The sequence below is a fragment of the Benincasa hispida genome, chromosome 12, assembly GCF_027475165.1.
Source record: "Benincasa hispida cultivar pf3 chromosome 12, pf3_genome.v1.1, whole genome shotgun sequence".
Taxonomy (NCBI): Eukaryota; Viridiplantae; Streptophyta; class Magnoliopsida; order Cucurbitales; family Cucurbitaceae; genus Benincasa; species Benincasa hispida.
The window spans coordinates 79,685,949-79,707,735 of NC_143489.1; the positions used below are offsets into that span (position 1 = coordinate 79,685,949).

General features: G+C 33.1%; 2 protein-coding genes across 2 annotated transcripts; both read right to left on the reverse strand.

The window, feature by feature from the left end:
- Positions 1-7: 7 nt before the first annotated feature.
- On the reverse strand, positions 8-8,711 carry LOC120067214 (integral membrane family protein). Its single transcript, XM_039018723.2, has 5 exons — positions 8,358-8,711; positions 3,548-3,911; positions 3,015-3,085; positions 1,573-1,671; positions 8-301 (listed from the first exon to the last, which is right to left on the reverse strand). The coding sequence occupies exons 1-5, from the start codon at positions 8,586-8,588 to the stop codon at positions 191-193; spliced, it is 876 nt and encodes a 291-aa protein (XP_038874651.2). The 5' UTR covers positions 8,589-8,711; the 3' UTR covers positions 8-190.
- A 5,536-nt stretch (positions 8,712-14,247) lies between these two features.
- On the reverse strand, positions 14,248-15,817 carry LOC150032226 (uncharacterized). Its single transcript, XM_090308448.1, has 2 exons — positions 14,758-15,817; positions 14,248-14,549 (listed from the first exon to the last, which is right to left on the reverse strand). The coding sequence occupies exons 1-2, from the start codon at positions 15,815-15,817 to the stop codon at positions 14,248-14,250; spliced, it is 1,362 nt and encodes a 453-aa protein (XP_090164574.1).
- Between the last annotated feature and the right edge of the window lie 5,970 nt (positions 15,818-21,787).

Sequence of the window (21,787 nt, forward strand, 5' to 3'; positions counted from 1 at the left end):
GTAGGAATTGCCAAGTATCTTTCTAATATATATTATTATACTGCAAAAATAACATGAACAGGTACTGCTAGTAGCGTTCTGTATAAACTATTAACTATAGTACAAGATGCAGTAAGATAGTAAAGGACTTATCGTCTGCTAAGACTCCTGGACTGAACGGTTCTTCCTGCAGGGTGTTTATTCTAATGTTCTAATCAGCGTTCTGACTAACCTCTCGCTGCTCAAGCTTTGCAATCAAGGCCTTCTTTTCTTCCTCTCCAAGTGCATTGAACATGAAAACAGATTTGTCGCCAATATCATCCTGAAAATGAATATGAAACCAGTCAGACAGTGCAACAATCAAATGCACTACATACCGATGGTGCTTATTTTTCAAGTTTGATTTTCAAAAGAACTCCATTGCTCTGCTTTCTGCTCGAGTGAAAAGTTGCAATGCTCAAGGACAGATAGGGAAATGATCACTTATATTCTAAACTTGGGAGATTATATCCATTAAAACTTCAAACTAATAATTATATCAATTTAAATCTTAAACTTTTATAAGTGAATCAATTTAGATACTATTAAAATTTCATTTTAACATCATTAATGCATAATTTTTATATGACTTCTTTAAATACAAGAATTAATATATATTAAAGATGAAAAACTCAAATAGATAATAGCTGTTTTTTTAATTAAGGTTAATAGATTTATCATATGCTCGTATTCCTATATGTTTCTATATTTATCTAGAAAGAATAACGTGATCATTTTTCTTAGGTAAGATTTTTCGAGAAAAATAATTTTATTTATGTGACTGCTAGCTACTACTAAATAAAATCAAGTAAAAGTAATCGTAAATCATTAATGAGAAATCTAATTGATTCACCTATGGAAGTTTAGAATTTAAATTGATAGAATTATGAATTTGGAATTTTGATTATACAATCCTCAAGTTTAGGACCAAAGATTAGGTGTATAAATTGATTCTTCCTTTTTTATTCCTTTATTTTTTTTTTAACTATGAAAATAAATACTCCATTTCTCATAACTCTGTATTTTCATGCATCAAAGAGTGATGAGAAAAGGTTAGGTTTTTATATGCTATACTGCTAATTTGTACAATATGCAACAAAACATTTTATTCATTTTTAAAATTGTTAAAACTATTTGTTTAAATAGTATCATTCCAAATGAGTTACAACCAGAAAATTATTTTTGTTTTAAGAAATCAGAAAAAAGGGTCCCTGAACTTCATTCACAGATGAACCAAAGCTCGTTTCATGACTATTTTGTCCCTTTTTTTTTAAAGTTTAAACTTGTTTTCTCACTAATTCACGTTACTTTAAGAAATATTTGGATTTCTTATCAAGTTCTAAACATGAAAAAAGGTTTTTGGAAACTAAAAAAGTAGTTTTAGAAACAAGAATTTGCTTTTTAAAATTTGGCTAAGAATTCCAATATATATATATATTTCTAACAAAGATGAAAATTATTGTAGAGGAAATATGAGAAAATAAACATATTTTTCAAAAATAAAAAAGAAGCCTACATAATTCAGAAAAAGTATATCATTTGCTCAAGCATTACCTTGATTGGCTGACTGAACTTTCTTCCAGCAAATATTATAAACAGAGCCATCCATGAACCTAACAGAGCAAGTTTAACCCCGTCGTCCATCAAACCAGTCTGCATTACAAATAAGCCCCATCCGAAAAGTCAGTGACAGGGTCAAAAGCTATAAAGAGATTTTATGTTACGGCTCAAAACATAATGATAAATGAACTCATTGCGAACTACCATTTAAAAGATCCTGAAATTTTTCTGCTAAAGCCTAGCGTTAACTTTTTCGATGGACACTTCAGCTAGCATTCATAAAGAATTAGTCTAATCCAAAATTGCAGATTTTGATTTTAATTGTGATTTCATGTAGCACTGAAGTAGGAGATAATAAATTGATATTCCATACTATTGATTTCTCCTACTTCTACCTTAAGTTATTCACATGCTGAGCGCCTCATGAATAAAAGAAATATGTGAGGAGCAATATTGAGAATATATCAAATTCTTAAATTTAGTCTAAGTTTTCGAGTGCCTAGCAGATTTAACATAAAATAAAACTAACAACGAAAATTTTTCTTCTCACGAAAAATATTTACTGCAAATTATTAAAAGCCTCTATCGTCCTTTTTAGTCTGGGTTTTATAGAAACTGATCAGTTTGACAAGCTTTTATAAAAATGCTCCTTCATACAAAAATAGCTCTCCACATTCATAGAGGAGCATTTTTTTAGAGTGACTCTTAACACAAGAAGGAAGAAACTGCCGTTTCAAATAACAAATTACGCAGGTCCATGAAAACCTTCCACATCGCTTCAGATCATAAAAATGCATGCAAACCTACAAGGCTTCATGGTACCACGGTTGAAAACTTATTCATACATGTTCTATCATGCAAGCTTCTTATTGAAGAAGTCTAACTAATAAGCAAAATTGAGCTATACAAATTCTTTAGCCATTTGATATTATTAAAAAAAAAAAAAAAAAAAAAAAAAAATACAAGACTTTTCATTAAGGAAATGAAAAGAGATTGATGCTATGAGATACAAGGGGAAACAAAAAATAACAAAACAGAAAAATAAGCAGACTATCAAGAAGTAAAAGTAAAGCACTTAAGAGTGTCCTAAAAAGGAATTCCAGCAGTGATAAATGTCTTGAATTGACGATGATAACTATTTTGTTTTTAGTTTCTATTTTTAATTTCCATTTGCTCCTCCCAATTTTTTAATTATGGTTTTCATCTTTACTAAAGGAACACTTGAACTTTTAATTAAATTCTAAAAACAAAATTAAGTTTTTGAAAACTAGAAGTAGTGTTTATAAAACATAGAAAACTTACCGATAGAAGTAGTAGTTATAAGCTTAATTTTCAGAAATAGAAAACCAAAAACAAAATGGTTATCAAATGGGACCTAAATCATTCATTTGTCATGTTTCCAGTTATAAACTGTGAAGTATAAACATGAGGCCTACCAGGTGGCCTAGAAGTAGCGTAGGTATGGCAAAGGTGAGAACTCCAGCCTCCAGCTTTCCATAGCAAAGCCCTGCATATAATAAAGGACAAACAAGTACTGGGAATTGAACCGACACTAATCATAAAGTACGCATGAAAAATTATATGTCTCACTCCATTTCAGACAACATATACCAGGCTGTTTTTGTATTTCCAAAAATGACCGGGAGGAACAAAGAACCACAGAGACAGAATCCATATATCAAATAACCCAATATCGTAACAAAAACATTTGCAACGTAATTGATAATTAAGAGTCTAATTTATACATGCTCAAAAAGGAAAGCAGACTCAGAACTCAATATCTTCTTTTTTCTTATTATTTGCCTGCTTCATCGAGACTACATTAAAGATCTATGAGACTTAACCAATAGACAAGCTTACAAAACTACAATATCTTCTTAGTTCTTACTATTTCCTTGCTTCATCAATACAACATTAAAGATACGGATATTAAGTTAAAGGCCTGGAAGATATTAAAAATACTTGATACCTTCTTTGAAAACAAGTCCAGTCAGAGCGGCAAAGAGAGGACCAATAAACCAGACCGCCAATGGATTATCAACAACATATTGCACTAAGCTGTCCCCAGCTGGTTGTGCAAGATTTAAGTAAGTTACCAAAGATCCAGCAACACCAAGAACCCATAAAGCTTGAAGAGTTCGCTTAATTGCAGTTACATATATGTGGATCAAGACTAGGGATAAGCCTAATCCTCCTCCACCTAAGGCATAGAGCAAATCAAGATTTTGCTTAAGTGCGTCACTCAATGAAGAGTTATTGGGTAAAAAGGCAACCGATGAAGCTATCACAAAAGAGGTAGCAGCTGTCACTAATCCCGCTCTATATAATATTACCTGCCACAATAAGCAAATTATCACTGAAATATTTGAGACTATTTTCATCTTATCATAGACTGTCTACACGCAGGTTCAACCGCATGAGACTGTCTTCCTTCACCGATGAGTATCGAATGAGTACACATCAGATCCAAATTTACTAGTAAATGAAGGTTGCTATCAGGTTTAAGCACTATGACCAAATCATATATAATTGTTGAGCCACGCACCATGATCTTGTCGGTAAGGAGGCTTGGATGACACAATATTAGGTAGGTGTTAGGAACCAAGGTAGTATGGGATGCCTTTATCCCACATTGGTTAGAATGGAATGATCAATGTGGTACTTAAGTGGCTTGGCTCTCCCCCAATAGCTAGCTTTTGGGGTCCAAGGTGCTTAAGTACTTAACAGTAGGCTACAATAATATGAACAAGATCCGCATTGAAAATTCCAAAACCAAACAACACACCAACATTTAAGTGTGTATTAAGAAACAAGAAATTTGAATTTCATGTTTAATCATCTAGAAATTTGAGTGAAATAAATTGTGAGAAACATACACGTATATATGCAATTGAGAAGCTATGAAACCTAAAATCACTTAATTAACAAGCCATATCAAGGTTAAATTTACTAATTAATCGATTTCATGTTTCTTAGAAGCCTAGAACTGTTATCACTGAGAGTGTGAGTTTATGACTGAAGATCCACAACCAAAAAATTAGGAATGGTGAATAGAGACCAGTAAGAAGACGAGAGAGATTTCTTTTGATAAGATGCTAGAAGCAGCTACATTTTTTTTTTAATAGTATTCCTACATAATCTCATGGAAGGAGTTTATATAAACACAAATTCTTGTACCATTCAGGCTACAGTTTAACGAAGTAAATGGCATAGGTTTCATGTAATTATGAACCCATTGAGAAGCCAAGTCTTTAACCAATTCCATCCTTCAAAGTAACTAAAGAATCCATATAATCCTGAATGATCTGGCTCATGCTAATAGTTAGCCATACAGAAACAGAAATTCCATTCAGTCGTCATGAGTATTTTATTCATTCAGATTGCGAAGTTATCAAAAAATCTCATCCTTGAGAGTAACTAATGTTACTAATATAGTTTATTCTTTTACAACTTGTTATTAGTTAGTTGTATAGTTCATTTTCAGTTTTATTGTTAGAAGCTATTGCCTATAAAGGCTTCCCTTGTAAGCTCTCAAAATCCTTAATGAAAAGAGCGCTTCCACAGTGTAGTGGAAGATTATTACATGGTATCAGATTCTTCTGACAAACATCATTCTGATCCTTCATGTTTCTTCCACTTTGCAAACCTTCTTTTCGTTCTTCGGCAAATTTCTTCCTCTTTTCATTCTTGACTGCCATGGCTGATGACACTCGAGATGTTCACTTACTGCCACACTATTTGGTCCTGCTTATGGCTTACGTTACGTTGTTGGCTACGAAACAACAAACGAAATGTAGGAGACTCTTGAAAATCACTACTCCTCGACTTCAAGAACTAATGTTGTGAAAAAATTGATCAATATATCTAGCGCATCAAAGAAATTAAAGATAAGTTGGCTAATGTTTTCGTTAAAGTTGATTTCGAAGACTTGATTATCTACACTCTCAATGGCTTACTATCTGATTATAATGTCTTTAAAACTTTGACATGTACACGTTTTGCCCCCATTTCTTTTGAAGAATTACATGTTCTCTTAGTAACAGAGGAATTTGCTCTTCAAAGACAAAATCGAAGAGATGATGTCTTTTCATCACCTACTGCTATTGCTGCATGAATTGGAAAAATGCAATTTACAAATCAAAATTCAAATATCTCTTGTGGACGTGGAAAAACAATGGTAGAAGAAGAAATGGAAGCAATAATGGAAATGGGAATTGAAAATCCTCATCTAAGTGGCAATAATGAGCGCAATAGTTACCAAGGACAGCATCCACCAGCTCAACTGGTTGCTATGGTAGCTACTCAAAACTACAATTTGACTAATCAGACTTCTGGGCTTATTGACCCCGGATGCAACTCTCATATGACTTCTGACTTGGGTACTTTCTTCAATGTAAATGAATATGCCGTTGATGATCAAGTGGCTGTAGGTAGTGGACAATCTCTCCCTATAACTCATTCAGGTTGTGGTATTCTCTCGACTCCCGCCATTTCCTTAAAACTTTTTGATCTTATTCGAGTGCCTCATATTTCTTCTAACCTTCTTTCTGTTTATTGCATTTGTGCTGATAACAATTGTGTCTTTTATCATCTAGAACAAATCTTTGGGCAAGATTCTTTATCGAGGCCCTAGCATCAATGGTCTCTACCCTATTCAATCAGTTGGCCATCCAAATAAAGCTTCCTCAAAACAACCAAATACTTTTGTCAACCTCGTTACTCATGTTGGAACACGAACTTCGTCTTCAATTTGGCATAACCGTAAGACATCCCAATGATTCCATTCTTAGTTCTATTCTAAAGACCTTAAATTTGTCTGTTAATAATAGTTCAAAGTGTATTTTCTATTCTTGTCTTCAAGGAAAAAAAATGCACAAGATTTCCTTTAAGCCTTCTATTTCTGTTTCATCATATCCTAACTTTTGCATACTGATGTATGGGGATCGTCTCCTGAAACTTCTATTAATGGATTCAACTATTATAATTCCTATATTGATGACTTCTCAAAATTCACTTGGTTGTACCCTATTACTCATAAATCCGATGTCTCTGATGTGTTTAAAGTATTCAAATCCCTTATTGAAAACAAACTCTCTACTGGGATTAAAACACTTAAAAGCGATGGGGGTGGTGAATTTGTCCATCATTCCCTCGGATCTTTTCTGCAAACCCATGGCATTTCTCATAAAAAATTATGTTCCTACACACCTCAACAAAATGGTGTTATAGAGTGCAAACATAGGCATGTTGTAGAAATTGCCCTTACCCTTATGTCTCATTCTTCCCTTTAAAATTCTGGCCTTTTGCTTTCTCTACAGCTACTCTCCTAACCAATATCCTACCCTCTCCACATCTTAATCATAAATGCCCTTTTGAAATTTTTTATGACAAGCCCTTTGACCATTCTCTACTCAAAACCTTTGGCTGCACTTGTTTTCCTCTTCTTAAACCTTGTACTTCTCATAAACTACAACCCAAAACATCCTCCTGGCTTTCTAGGTTATCCAAATGACTACAAAGGTTACTCTGTTACAACATGAACACTCACGTCTCTATATCTCTCAACACGTCTTCTTTGGTGAGACCATTTTTCCCATTTCCACTAATCAAACCTCTACAACAACCACAAAATAGGCCTTACCTTATTCCTTTCCATATTCTCTATTTTTCCCTCAATCCACATCTTCTGTTATGAGAGTTTTACTACAATCTAATGAATCTATTTTTTTGACTTCTACTAACATTCCAGTTGCTGCAACTAACACCAATAAATCTATTTTTTCGATACCTTTGTGGCACTATGAACAAAAGAATTTTGTTTCAAATCACTGTTGATCCTTTTCAACTTACTGCATTCTCATACTCTAATTGGGCTTGAGATAAACTTGATAGTGGTTTACTTTGGAGGAAATCCTATTTCTTGGGCTACTTAGAAACAGACCATTGTTTCAAAGAGTTCAACTAAAGCAGAGTACAGATCCCTCGCCATTACTGCTGCTGAAATTTTTTGGTTAAGATAGTTACTTGGGTTTTAGTGCTACTTAGATCCAGTTCTATTATATTGGTAAGCTAAATCCCTCTTCCTTACGATTCAGTTCTTGGATTCATATTCTCAGCTCCAAACCACCTCCCTTGCCATGTGATAATAAATCAGCCATTCAGTTGACCCATAATTCTGTTTTTCACAATCAAACTAAACACATAGAAATTGATTGCCATTTCATCCGAGAGCGAGTTGTAAGCAAAGACATTGATCTCCAATATTTTTCTACAGAACCACAAGCTCCTGACATCTTTACCAAACCCTTCACAGAGTCACAGTTGTGCGATTATATTTTCTCCGAGACAAACTTATGTCTTCCTGTGCATTCGTTTGAAGGGAAATGTAACTAATATAGTTTAATTCTGTTTACAGCTTGTTATTAGTTAGTTCTATAGTCCATTTTCAGTTTTATTGTTAGAAGCTATTGCCTATAAAATGCTTCCCTTGTAAGCTCTCAAAATCCTTAATGAAAAGAGCTCTTTCACAGTGTAGTGAATGATTATTACAACTAAGAATTCATGTAAAATAGATAGAATACAAAATATAAACCAACAGAACAGAGTAGCATTGAATACTAGATACACAGCATTTCTTGAATAGTAATATACTATAATACTCACGAATATTGGAGTTAATAAAAATCACCAGTTAGAACTTAAAACTTACAAGGCAAACACGAATCCCAAATTTTAAGAGACAAAAATTAGAAAGGGGAGAAAGAGAAAGCAGGCTGAACCTCTCGAACGTCGGAAGAATCGACAGTCCAAGGACCATAAATTCCCTGATAGACGGTGGGACTGGGGGAGGTTTGGCCGGCGGCCTTGCACTTGAGAGCTGATAATTTAGATGGCGAAGGGAGAGAAACTAGAGAACGACGAAGCAACTTAGTTATAGTAACAGCTGAATAATTAAGAGAAGGAAGCTTCGGGGAAGAAAGTATGGAGGCACATAAACATCCGCACGCCATTTCCGACTGCCTCTGCCACAAAATCTGACACTTGTTTCCGATTCCGCCGTACCGGTAAATATTTTCCTCTTCTTAGTTTAACAAAAAAAAAAAAAAAAAAAAAAAATTAGAATTCATAACTAACTACAGAACGTACGGAATCATGATTGTGGGCCGGGACGGATTTCATTTCATTGTAATATGGGCCGAAAATCACTAGAGGACTTGTTAGTTTTAAAGCCCAGTCCAAAAGTTTTTGTGGGAAAACTAAGCAAGAAGCCAAAATTAAAGGGACTTTTTCTTCGTTTGTAAAGAAGTTATTTTTTTGGGAGTTAAAGAAACTTTGTAATTTCTCTTTTCTTATTTTTGTTTTTGTTAATCTTTTCTGGACTGGTGGCTCTTATCTCAATTGAGTTTTCTTTATGCATTTTTAATTACCTTTCAATATAAATGCTTGTATTTCTGTATTCTATATTTTCTTTTATTTTACTATTAGCTTAACATTTTTGAGATTCAAAATATGTGGATATTGGAAAAAACGGAGTGATGAACAAATTGATTGTTGTGTCATAGAATAACCACTAACTTGAAGCAAGTGTGACACGACCTTGGTATTAATCGTCTCACGTCGATTTCTCCCGAAGGTTAACATAACACTTTTGACAGATGAGCGTTTGTTGAAAAAGAGTTGAAATCAATAAAAACTTTTCTTAGAGAGAAAGAAATCTTTTTTTTTTTAATCAAACCAAATAATGATCTATATAGAGAACATCAGATTTGTAAAAGTTAAACGAATTTAACATTAAATCTGTGAAGATCAAATAATTTTAAAACATTAGATCAATGAATGTTAAATATTTTTCGTATTTGTAATGTTAAAATATTCACAAAATTAAAAGATTTCCAAGGTAGAATAGAAGAAACGATACTTTTTGACAAGTCATTCCAAGTAGATGTCCTAAAATTAGGAAGAAAATCTCTACTCCATTATAACAAAATAAACATGCCATGATACATGTTTGGAGGGGAGAGTGAAAAAAATAGTTATAAAAGGTCGTTTCACACGTTTTTGTAGGAAAGACGGAGTTTTCCAAATTTTTGGACATTCATAACAGTTTTTTTATGTCACAAATTAATGAATGTGAAAAAGAATCATTAAATGTAAGGAAATGAAGAAGATACGACTTTTACAGCAAAAACGAAAACTCTCCGATTTTTTTACTATTATTATGGTTTTTTTATCCATAATTAATGGCTATAATTAACGATTATCAATATATAAGTGACAATAATTCAAGTCATTAAATTATAAAAATAAAAAATTCGCTTTTGGCAGGAAACAATTTTTTTTTTAGAGTTTCTAGACTTCTGTGAATGTTATTTAGGTCATATATCTATGACTTATATGAACTGTCATTAACAAGTAATAAAGAAGAAAATTAGATTTAGTTGGCTTTTTCAACCATGAGGATGAGTGGGGAAAAACATACAAGTAAATTTTGACTATAATTGAAAAATGAATACCTTATATTAACCCTTAGCAAATGTTGAAAATATCAATGTAGACGAGAATATCGTGGTCATAATTTTACAGAATTTCGATGGAAATATCGATAAAATTTCAATTTCGTTAGATATTTGGAAAAAATTATATAAACAAAAATATTTTAAAAAATAAATTTATATAATAGTAAATAAATATTTTATGATTTTTAAACTAGTTAAATACTTATCATCTATATTAAATTTACATTAGTGATATTTTGTTACTGAATTATTATGTTTTGTGGATTTTTCTATGATATTATAGAAATATCAATTTACCCATCATATCGATATCGACCCATGAAAACGTGGAAATATCCATGAAAATATTGACATTTCGTCGGAAATTTAATACTATGCCCTTAACTAAGCTAAATTAAAGGTTTTGGAGTTTCAATTTTAAAAATTGTCTAATTCTAAAATGAAAGCCAACCCCTTTGATTGAGATTAACAATATATTAAATGGTTTTAACATTGGGGGATTTAAGTAAATAAATTTCAATGGCAATCTTGAAATTGAAGGGATTGAATCTCGGTGCAGAAGCGATTAATCGCTTTTGTGTCAGTGAATTCTTTTTGGAACAAAATAAAAATACCAAAGAAAACACACAACGATAAGCAACTTCAAGCATGTTGTCCACAAAAAAGTACAGAGAGAAAAGGGAAGATGAGAAACTTACCATTGATGAAAAACACGACAATGTACATGATTTTTCTTGGATACCACCACCAAAGTCTTCCTTGGTTATTCTCAAGGTAATAACCAAAACGGAGTTGTGGGTTGATATATAGAATTTTGGTAAGGGAATTCGAAGTCTTTGCGAGAGAGCTTTTGAGATGAAGACGAATTCAGAGAACCCCCTTCTCTATGAATATCACGTACATTCCTTCTCCAAACTCCGTGTTTCATGTTGTAAGAGAATGAGGGGAGTTATTCTACATTTCATTATATTAAAATTAATATAATTAAATTAAACTATATATTATATCATATATGATATAATCTAACTTTACATTCTCTTACATAACCTATAGTTTTAATATGAATCATATTCATATTATTTTTAATCTATGGTTTTAATATGAATCTCCCCCTATCAAACATAATTAGGCAATTCTAATAATACCAAGTGCAAGTCTATTTTTACAAAAGGCTTCTTCATTTAATGCCTTTGTAAGAATATCTACTACCTAGTTCTCAGTATTAACATAATTAATGACAATATTCTTATTTTGCACATGCTCTCGAAGAAAATGATGTCTAATATCTATATGCTTTGTTCTAGAATGCTGAATGGGATTTTTAGTTAAATTAATTGAACTAGTATTATCACAAAAGATTGGTACTTGTTCAAAATTTAAACCAAAATCACGCAACGTTTGTTTCATCCATAAAACTTGAGATTAACAACTAGCAATAGCAATATATTCAGCCTCAGTGGTAGATAATGCAACAGAATTTTGCTTTTTACTATACCAAGATACTAAAGAACTACCTAGAAAATGACATGTTCCACTAGTACTTTTTCTATCAGTTAGACTACCAACAAAATCAGCATCAGAATATGCAATCAAATCTAAAGATGCATTTTTAGGATACCATAAGCCTAAATCAACGGTACCAAGCAAATATTTAAAAATTCTTTTTATAACATGCAAGTGCGATTCTTTAGGACATGATTGAAATCTAGCACACATGCATACACTAAACATAGTATCAGGCCTACTCGCAGTTAAGTAAAGCAAGGATCCGATCATACCTTTATAAGCTTTAATATCTACGTCTTTACCTTTTTCATCCTTATCAAGCTTTGTAGTAGTACTCATTAGGGTCTTTGCTACTTTTGCATTATCGAACTTAAATCTTTTGAGTAGATCCCTTGTGTACTTTTCTTGTTTTATGAAGATTCCATCTTCAAGTTGTTTAATTTGAAGCCCAAGGAAGAATTTAAGTTCTCCCATCATGCTCATTTCAAACTCACTATGCATACACTTAGAAATCACAAAGAGAAGAGTTAGTAACACCAATTATAATATCATCAACATAGATTTGCACTAATAAAATATCATTATCTTTAATTTTGATAAAAAGAGTAGCATCAACAAGTCCCATTTTAAAACCATTTTCTAGCAAAATTTTACTCAAAACGGTCATACCAAACTCTAGGAGCTTGTTTAAGACCATAAAGTGCTTTATTTAATTTAAAAACATGATTTGGATTATCAAAGCTTTCAAAACCAGGAGGTTGTTCAACAGACACTTCCTCCATTATAAAACCATTTAAGAAAGCACTTTTTACATCCATTTGAAATAAAGTAAAATTCTTATGAGATGCAAATGCAAACAGCATGCGAATAGATTCTAATCTAGCAACAGGAGCAAATGTTTCCTCATAATCTATTCCTTCTTCTTGACTATATCCTTGAGCAACTAGTCTAGCTTTATTTCTAACAATATTATCATATTCATCCATTTTATTTCTAAATATACATTTAGTACCTATAACAGGATGATCACTAGGACGTGGGACTAGTTTCCACACATTATTTCTTTCAAATTGATTTAATTCTTCTTGCATAGCAATTAACCAAAACTCATCAGATTCAGCATCTTTAAAAGACTTTGGTTCAATTTGAGACACGAAAGCAACATTATTTAAAGCATTTAAAGAAGAGCGAGTTCTTATCCCTTGAGATACATCACCTATTATTAACTCCTGAGGATGGTGAGTGGAGAATCTCCAATCTTGATGGAGAGATTTTTCTGGCTCTTTCTGAGATTCATTTGATACTGCTTCCCTATCTTTAATATTAAGATCTTCAACAGGTATTTCTAATTCATCACTAGCAGAAACTTTATTAGTGTCAACATGTGTTTCATAAAAAAAAACATTCATTGACTCTTCAAGTACATGAGTTCTTTTATTTAAAACTCTATATGTTTTACTACATGTAGAATATCCTAAGAATATGCCAATGTCAATTTTTGACTCAAACTTTCCAAGTGTCCCTTTGTCTTTCAAAATAAAACATTTGCAACCAAAGACTTTGAAATAGCTAATATTTGGAGTTTTATTATTAAAAAAGCTCATAAGGAGTTTTATCTAAAACAGGTCTTATTAAAACACGATTCATTACATAAGATGCAGTTTTAACAACTTCAACCCAAAAAGATTTTGGTAAATCATATTCATTAAGCATGAAGGTAGCTAATTCTTGTAAAGATCGATTTTTCCTTTCTACAACACCATTTTGTTAAGGTGTTTTTGGAGAGGAAAAATCATGAGAAATTCCATTTTCTGCACAAAAATTTTCAAAAGAAGCATTTTCAAATTCTCCTCCATGATCACTTCTAATTTTCGAAATCATAAAACCTTTTTCATTTTGAATTCTTTTTGAAAAGCTAATAAAAGATTTTAAAGCTTCGTCCTTATGAGATAAAAATAAAACCCAAGTAAATCTTGAAAAATCATTAACTATAACAAACGCATAATGTTTTCCACTTAGACTTGCAACTCTTGTAGGTCCAAAAAGGTCCATATGTAACCGTTGTAAAGGTCTAGAAGTAGAAACCATTTTCTTTGGTTTGAAAGAAGACTTAGTTTATTTACCCATTTGATAAGCATCACAAACTTTATCTTTTTCAAAGTTTAATTTTGGAAGACCTCTAACAAGGGATTTCTTAGAAATATTTGAAATTAAATGCATCCTAGCATGACCTAACCTTCTATGCCATAACCACGAATCTTCATGCAATGCAGATAAACATTTATTTTCTACTATAGGACAATCTAATAGATCAATAATATAAACATTTTTATCTCTATTTCCTACAAACAGAACTTTTCCATCACATGCATTTTCTATTGTACAATTTTTATCACTAAAAATTACTCTATATCCTTTATCACGTAATTGACTAATACTTAATAAATCATGCTTTAAACCATCAACCAACAAAACATTTTCAATAAGAAAATTCGAACCTTTATTGTCACCAAAGGTAACGTATCCTCCATCTTTCTTTTCTAGGTATGTGAATTTTGTGTGGTCCCCGGTCATATGTTTTGAACATCCACTGTCCAAGTACCACTTATTCTTTATGGATCTCAAACATACCTGAGAGAATTAATTCTCAAGATGTAACCTTAGGTACCCAAATTTGTTTGGGTCCTTGGGGGTTAGCTAACAAAAATTTAGGAATCCATCTCTTTTCATTCATAATATTGATTTTTCTTAAATTACATGCATGAGATTTATGACCATGTTTTCCACATGCATGACAAATAATAGAACCTTCTTTGACAAAGTAGTTTGTAAATTTCTTTTGTTTTTGGTGAGGTTTATAACCTAAGCCACTTTTATCAAATATGCATTGTTGCTTACCCATCATGATATCTAAATTCTTTTTCCCATTTGTAAACTTTAAAAGAGTAGCTAAAATATCTTCATTTTTATTTTCTAATAATTTATACTCTTCTTTTAAAGCATGCAAATTTGATTTATCTAGATCTTTTCCTAATGTCTCATTTTTCTCGTTTAGATTATCTAGCTTAATTAATATATTTGCAACCTAGTTTTTCAAATTCAATTTTAACTTCATTATATGCATCAATGAGCTCATCAAAAGTAAGATTTCCAAGACTTACCTCATCATTGTCGTTGTCGTCGTCTCCAAAAGCCATAACGCACAGATTTGCTACTTCTTCCTTGATTTCAGATTCGCTTTCATCGCTTTCGTCCCAAGTAGCTTTCATGGCCTTCCTGCTCTTTTTTGAAATGGCTTTTCTTTGAGGACAGTGCCACTTAACGTGTCTGGGCTTTTTGCATTTATAACAAATGATTGTATCTTTGTTGCTCTTTTCTCCTTTTCCTTCTTGATTGTTGACTTTCTTTGAGAAGTTCCTTTTCCTAAAATGCTTTTTGAACTTCTTGGTCAAGTAAGCAAACTCCTCATCATTTAGTTCAGCTTCAATTTCAGAGTCCTCTTGAACTTGAGTGGACTTTAATGCTAGGCTCTTCTTCTTTTTGACATCTTCTTCCGCATTGGCCTTCATGATTATCTCATGTGTCATGAGAGATCCAACGAGCTCCTCTAGTGGAAGTTTTGAGAGGTCTTTTGCTTCTTGGATCGCCGTCACCTTAGCTTCCCAACTCTTAGGCAATGATCTAAGAATTTTTCTCACATTTTTAGAGGTGGTATAAGATTTTCCTAATCCCTTCAAAGCATTAACAATATTCGTGAACCTAGTAAACATTTCAGATATAGTTTCATTTGCATCCATTTTAAACAATTCATAATTATGAACTAACATACTAATCTTTGACTCTTTAACTTGATTAGTTCCTTCATGAGTTACTTCAAGCGTATCCCAAATTTCTTTAGCAGAATTACATGCAGAGACTCGATTAAACTCATCAGGACATAAAGCACAAAACAGACAGTTCATGGCTTTAGCATTAATAGAAAACTTCTTTTTATCTTCATCATTAAACTCTTTTTCTTCCTTAGGAATATCTTTATTATCAATTATCTTAGTAGGAATTAAAGGACGATTAAAAACAATTTCCCATAGATTATAGTCAATAGAAATCAAATAAATTATCATCCTAGTTTTCCACCATGCATAATTATTTCCATCAAACAAAGGTGACCTAGTGGTAGATTGACTTTCACCATACCCATTTATTCCGGTAGTTACCATAAGCTCGAAAAATTAAGTTTTTCAAAAGAGAGAGAGAATAGAATTTTTTTTTTTTTTTAAAGATTTTTGTAAAGAGATTTTCCAAAATTTAGATTTCAATAAAAAAGATTTAAAGATTAAGAAGTAGAGAAAAAAAATAAGGTTTTAATAACCAATTTTCAAAAAAAAAAAAAATTCTAATGAAAACAGCTTTTGAAACTCAATTTTTCAAACTTTTTTGCAAAAATTAGAAAAATTCCAGATTTAATAAGATTAAAAAAAACAGAATGTAAAATCAAGAAAAAAAAATACAAAACTTTTTTGAAATAAGAAAACCAAGCTACCTGCTCTGATACCAATTGTAGGATCTAAAGGCAACACTAGAGAGGGGTGAATAGGGTTGACTACCGATTTTTTTTTAAAATAATTTTATCTTCAAACAATGCTCAATAAAGTTAACCCACTAATTTGATTAAAGAAAATTTATAAGACAAAACTTAAATCATGCAAGCTATGATAACTTCAAATTTAAAGATAATTTAATCAAGGATAAATTTAAATGACACACTAAAAATTAAATCATGCAATTTGGAAAGATTAAAAAAATAACTAAGACAAGAAGCAAAAAATTTGAAAACAAGAAATAAAAGAGAGAGAGGAAGAGAAAACACCAAGAATTATAGTGGTTCGGCAAATTGCCTACTCCATTCTCCAAGACTCCTTCTTGGGTATTTCACTAAGTGATCCTCTTGCAGATGAGAACCAAACCGACACACAACCCTCTTTTTCCTAGGCTAAAGAGAAACCCAAGATCGTTCAGGATCAAACCAATTTCTTTTTCTCACAACCCAAGGTGTACCCACACCTTAATAAAATTCTCAAAAATTAAAAAAAAAAAAAATTCACAATATTACCTCTTGAAGGCTAAATACACAAGTTGAGCACTCAGAAAAAACTTATAAAAATAACTCTAGGCCAATTTAGGAGCAAGGAGGACAAGAATTTAAGAGTAAAGAGAATTAAGAGCTTAAGACTTGATAGCTTTTGGTGTGTCAATGAAGAGTAAAATCAAGTCGAATTTATAGGCAAGATGGATAAATTTTGGCCATTGGATATGATTGCAAATGAAAGGTGGAGATTGAATAAAAATAGAAAAGGAAAGGATTTGAAAAGGAATTTTAAAAGATTGGAATTATTGAGATTTGGAGAATAAAAAGGATTTGAAGGATGAAAATTTAGGAAGGAAATCAAATTTGGAAAGACTTAAATTTGGTGAGAATTTGGAGAAAATTGGATCAGAAAATTAAAGAAAAATAAGAAAATAAAAATAAAAATAAAAAACAGCCGAATAATATGAGCACTACGCGCACAGGGGAGGAGATTGAGCGTCATGCGTCGCATTCTGTGAAGAAACCGTAGGCACGTGCGGCGCACGCGCACGTGAATTTGGGTGACCACCACTTGTCATTATCTCATTTGTCCACGGTTGCCACGTCACTACCACATCATGTGCCACGTCAACAAAAGTGACCATTTGGAGCGTCACGTCATCTGCCACGTCAGCAAGGTGCCACGTGTCACTACCACGTTGGATTTCCTCTTCAATCTTCTTTTGCTTATAACTTTCTCGTTTGAACTCCGATTTGAGCAATTCAAATTGCGTTGGAATCGTCTTTCCGAGCTCTACAAGATAGTAACTCTGAAATACTGAAAATTTTAGTACAAAAAATTTGAGTTTGTTATCATCAAAATACTTGGTTTGATTGAAGCCCTAAAGCTAACACTAAGGATCGACAACTGCACTCTTATCATTGTAGATATGTTTCTGTGTCCATGGATATAACCGATCAACATCAAGTTGACCCTTCCCAAATTTCTCATAACTTCAGTTGGGTCAAATTACCATTTTACCCCTATAGTTACATCTAACTTCTTAAATGCCATTAATCCTTGTAATGAACAATTAGTTATAGTCCGACCATGACTAGACCCCTCTCTAGCCAGTGAGAGGGTGAGGGATCTCATTATTCAAGACCCGGAATCAACCCTTAAGGGAGAAATTCATCTACTTTTCCTATGACTAGGAAGGAGTGGATTCCATCTTGTGTAGTTGTACTCCCAACTCAGACATATCTCCAAAATTGTAGGCATATTGAGTCACCGAACTTGGCCACTCTCACCCATACAGATCAAAGGATTATAGGCAGAAGTTCACAACTCACTCAGGATTGAGGTCAAGTTACCTATGGTCATCATAGTAAAATGTAGATCTTTTCAAGTAACGGTGTTATAAAGAAATACCAATCATTTCATGGTCTGGTCTTATACAAACTCTTTATATAGAATGCTCACATATCTCCATATGAACGATTAGAATCAAATCATTTGTAACACTTTATAACTATTGTAACAATTACAAAAGTAGGTTGTATCCATGGTATTACCAAGATAAGGTATCCAGCCTCATCCATATACAACAAACCATTTACTTTATTACTTAAACATGATCTACTTGTATGTCAACCACATATATGTTTAAGTTCATTAAATAACCTCAGATCTTATTTATTGAATTGAGTTATACAATTCTAAATGTCAAATAAAATAACTTCTTACTTTATTAAATAAATGAATTTTGTTTTATACATTATAAACCACGATATTTAGGGCACAATCCCCAAAAATCTCTCACTTGTCCTAAAATTAGTGAGGTGTACAAAACAGTAAATATTACAATACAGTAATGTACACTAATGCAATAAACTATGGTATTGTCACACCCCGTACCAGATTACCCTCCTAACCTGGACGGAATAGTGACTGCAGTAGTTACCAACCCTTTTGCTAGCACTTACTGCCTATTTTACTTGTTAACTAATATTCAAACCCTGAATACATACATATTAACTCAGAACTTAATACATTTACACTACAGGGTTCCGCAACATTGATTATACATGGATATTACCACCTAGTGAGCCCTATCAAGAATACTAGTCACTAGACAGATACATGTGTACTAGCTAATACAAGTCTTCAATTACACTTCCCTCAATTTGTTTCTTTGAGTGGCAGAGCAACAGCAGAAAAGTCTTCTGGGAGCTGACCGCTACCTGGAAAAGAAAACATTTGAAAACGTGAGCTAGAAGCCCAATGGGTGACTTAATAAAACGTAAATCTCATACTTAAACTGAAAGCTTGAAAACATAATGCTGGAACTTAAAGTATACCAAGCAGACGTGTACTTAAAACCTTTTAAACCAATGTATCTGTAACCTGAATCTTAGTTGAGAATGAACATTCACTGCTCTAATTCCCAACGTCAAGCCATGGCCAGATGAGACCTCTACTTCAACCTGTTCACATTAAACTATGGCTAGAAGAGATCCCTACATCGATCTCTTTAAATATACCGATGGCATCTCAAGCAACATCCCTAAGACATAAACGTTGATAACAACTTTTATACATCAATAATCATCATTACATCCTAGTTGAAAACGAGCATACACCGCTCTAGCTCCCAACGTCTTTTATCGGCCAAAAGACCTATACCTCGGCCTCTCATTCAGACCTACCTACATATACACGGAGTTTGTTACGTATCGTCAACACCTTAGGTACATCTATTCAGATACCTTCCCTACCAGTATCCCTACTTATTATGTTTAGAAATACCAACGCATGTACTTTGGCAACTTTAGGTATTTAAAACATAGTATGTCAAGCTTCATTCAACCTTAGCTTTAACCCTAACGCATGCTTCATATTTCGTGAAATACGTTAGATTAAAACATATTAAACTAGCTTGTAAAACCACTAGCATGCATTAGACATGAAAAACATACTTAGAAAACTCATACATTAGTAAACATAAAGCGTTAATAAACATTCACAAGCATTAGAAATTTCAAACTATCCTTCTAGCCTAGAAAAATATATGACTGCCTTTATCCTTAGTTGAGAGTGAACTAATAGTTCTATCCCTCGATGTCGTATTACCTACGTGCACGTGGTTATAACTGAGTACCGTTGTACCTTATGTACTTGACTAGGATACCTTCTCATTGTCCTTCAGTATCCTCAGGTACTTCTGCTCAGATACCTTCTCAAACGTCCTTCAATATCGAGCTGCTAAGATACCTACTTATATGTCCTTCAGTATCAATTTGGCCGGACACCTTCTCAAAAGTCCTTCGGTATCAAATTGGTCAGGTACCTTCTCAAGTGTGCTTCGATACCAAATTGGTTAGATACCTTCTCATATGTCCTTCGGTATTCGTCACATAACTAGTCACAACATTCAGTTGAACACTAAAGATTAGTGCTTAGATCATCATACTAATTCATCCATCATACTAGTTTATCATAAAAATAAAGTTACTTAAACATGCTGAAAGCATTTGGAAAAGATAACGTATTTAAATCATATCAATTCCATAGAAAACATGCTTTACATAGCATGAGAGACAGTTCCACAGTTACGTTGCTTGGCACTTCATCTATACACTTAGCATGAGAATAACTTTAAAGAAATCATAATTTCTAAATCATTAAAAACATTAATTCATCACATAGTCACTCACAGCTTGTTGGCCTCTTAATGGGTTACATGCTTCTCCTAGCTCTTCTTGGCCTGAAAGGACATATTTCCCAGTTAAACCACTGTGAATTCCTAGTAAAATACCTTAATTAATTCATTTATTAAAGGAATTTTACACAGACGGCTCTACTGGTGAGATCCCCATGAGCTACACCAGCGAGATCCCCTAGAGCAACACCAGTGAGATCACCACAAGCGACACCAGCGAGATCACCATGAGTGACACTAGCGAGATCACCTTGAGCGAGACTAGAGAGATCACCTTGAGCGAGACCAGAGAGATCACCTTGAGCGAGACCAGCGAGATCACCTTGAGCGAGACCAACGAGATCACCTTGAGCGAGATCTCATTACCAGTGACACCAGTGATACTCAGCCCCCCAGCGATACTAGCGATACTCAGCCACCACCGACACTAGCGATAACCACTCACCAGCGATACCTGCCCAATTTCTAGCGAGATTCCCCTCTAGAGCGAGACCCTCTTCACAAAATTAGCGATATCTCCTTCATTAGCGAGATCCTCTTCACAAATTCTCGCTATAATTTCCACTGTGAGTTGTTTGCTTGTTCTTCCCAAGCAGCTGTCTACTTATGCACAGGTTCTCTATTACAACATTAAAAATTCATAACTCAAACTCCAGACCTCTTTTGAAGAAACTTCCTTCTATAAACATGTTTAGAATTGAGTTAAATTTCTTACCTTAAAATTTCAGCCATAAATTCCTTATAGTTTGGCCTAGAGCTCTTAATCTTCACCTCGGGCTCTGATTAACCCAAGATTCTGTCCCTCCTATAATTTCATCACTTTCCATTCTTCTTCTTCTACCATCTTTCTCCGGCAAGACAACTTTAAAAATTAGATTCTCTCAACTTTCAAATGGCACCGATTTCACTAAATTTGTTCATGTAGATTGCCAAAATCAAACTTTCGAATTTCCTTTTCCCTTTTAATCTTCCTGCCGCCTCCCAAATTCAAGGATAATTCACCACATCAACTCATATCTAATGACTCAGCCTAAGCCAATAAGTGAGTTTCTTTATTTAATAAGTTTTTCTTTTCCTTTCTCCTCAATCTCCATACGTTTGCATGGATTTTCACTTATATGATATTTAATATATCATTCCTTTGGCGAAACATACTTGTTTAGGAACTTAGATTTCGGGGTTCACACTTAGCTTATACGAGCTTATTTCTTAATGCTTCCACCCTTTATCCTTCCTAAGTCATGGCTTCATTCAACTCATTAAGAGACCTCTCATTACTTTCTCTTACTTAAAATAATTAGGGTTTGAGCTTTACAGGTATACACTATATCCAACAAAATTTCTCACTTTTCCCTAGACAATGTGGTGTATATCTTGCAGACCTAGACTCTCTAGATGAC

Coding starts and splice junctions, on each gene's coding strand:
- LOC120067214 (XM_039018723.2), bottom strand. CDS start 8,588: ATGGCGTGCGGATGTTTATGTGCCTCCATACTTTCTTCCCCGAAGCTT. Junction 3,912..8,357: donor ATTCTTCCGACGTTCGAGAG/GTTCAGCCTGCT, acceptor TTATTGTGGCAG/GTAATATTATATAGAGCGGG. Junction 302..1,572: donor AGTTCAGTCAGCCAATCAAG/GTAATGCTTGAG, acceptor ATTCATTTTCAG/GATGATATTGGCGACAAATC.
- LOC150032226 (XM_090308448.1), bottom strand. CDS start 15,817: ATGGTAACTACCGGAATAAATGGGTATGGTGAAAGTCAATCTACCACT. Junction 14,550..14,757: donor CAACGACAATGATGAGGTAA/GTCTTGGAAATC, acceptor AAGATATTTTAG/CTACTCTTTTAAAGTTTACA.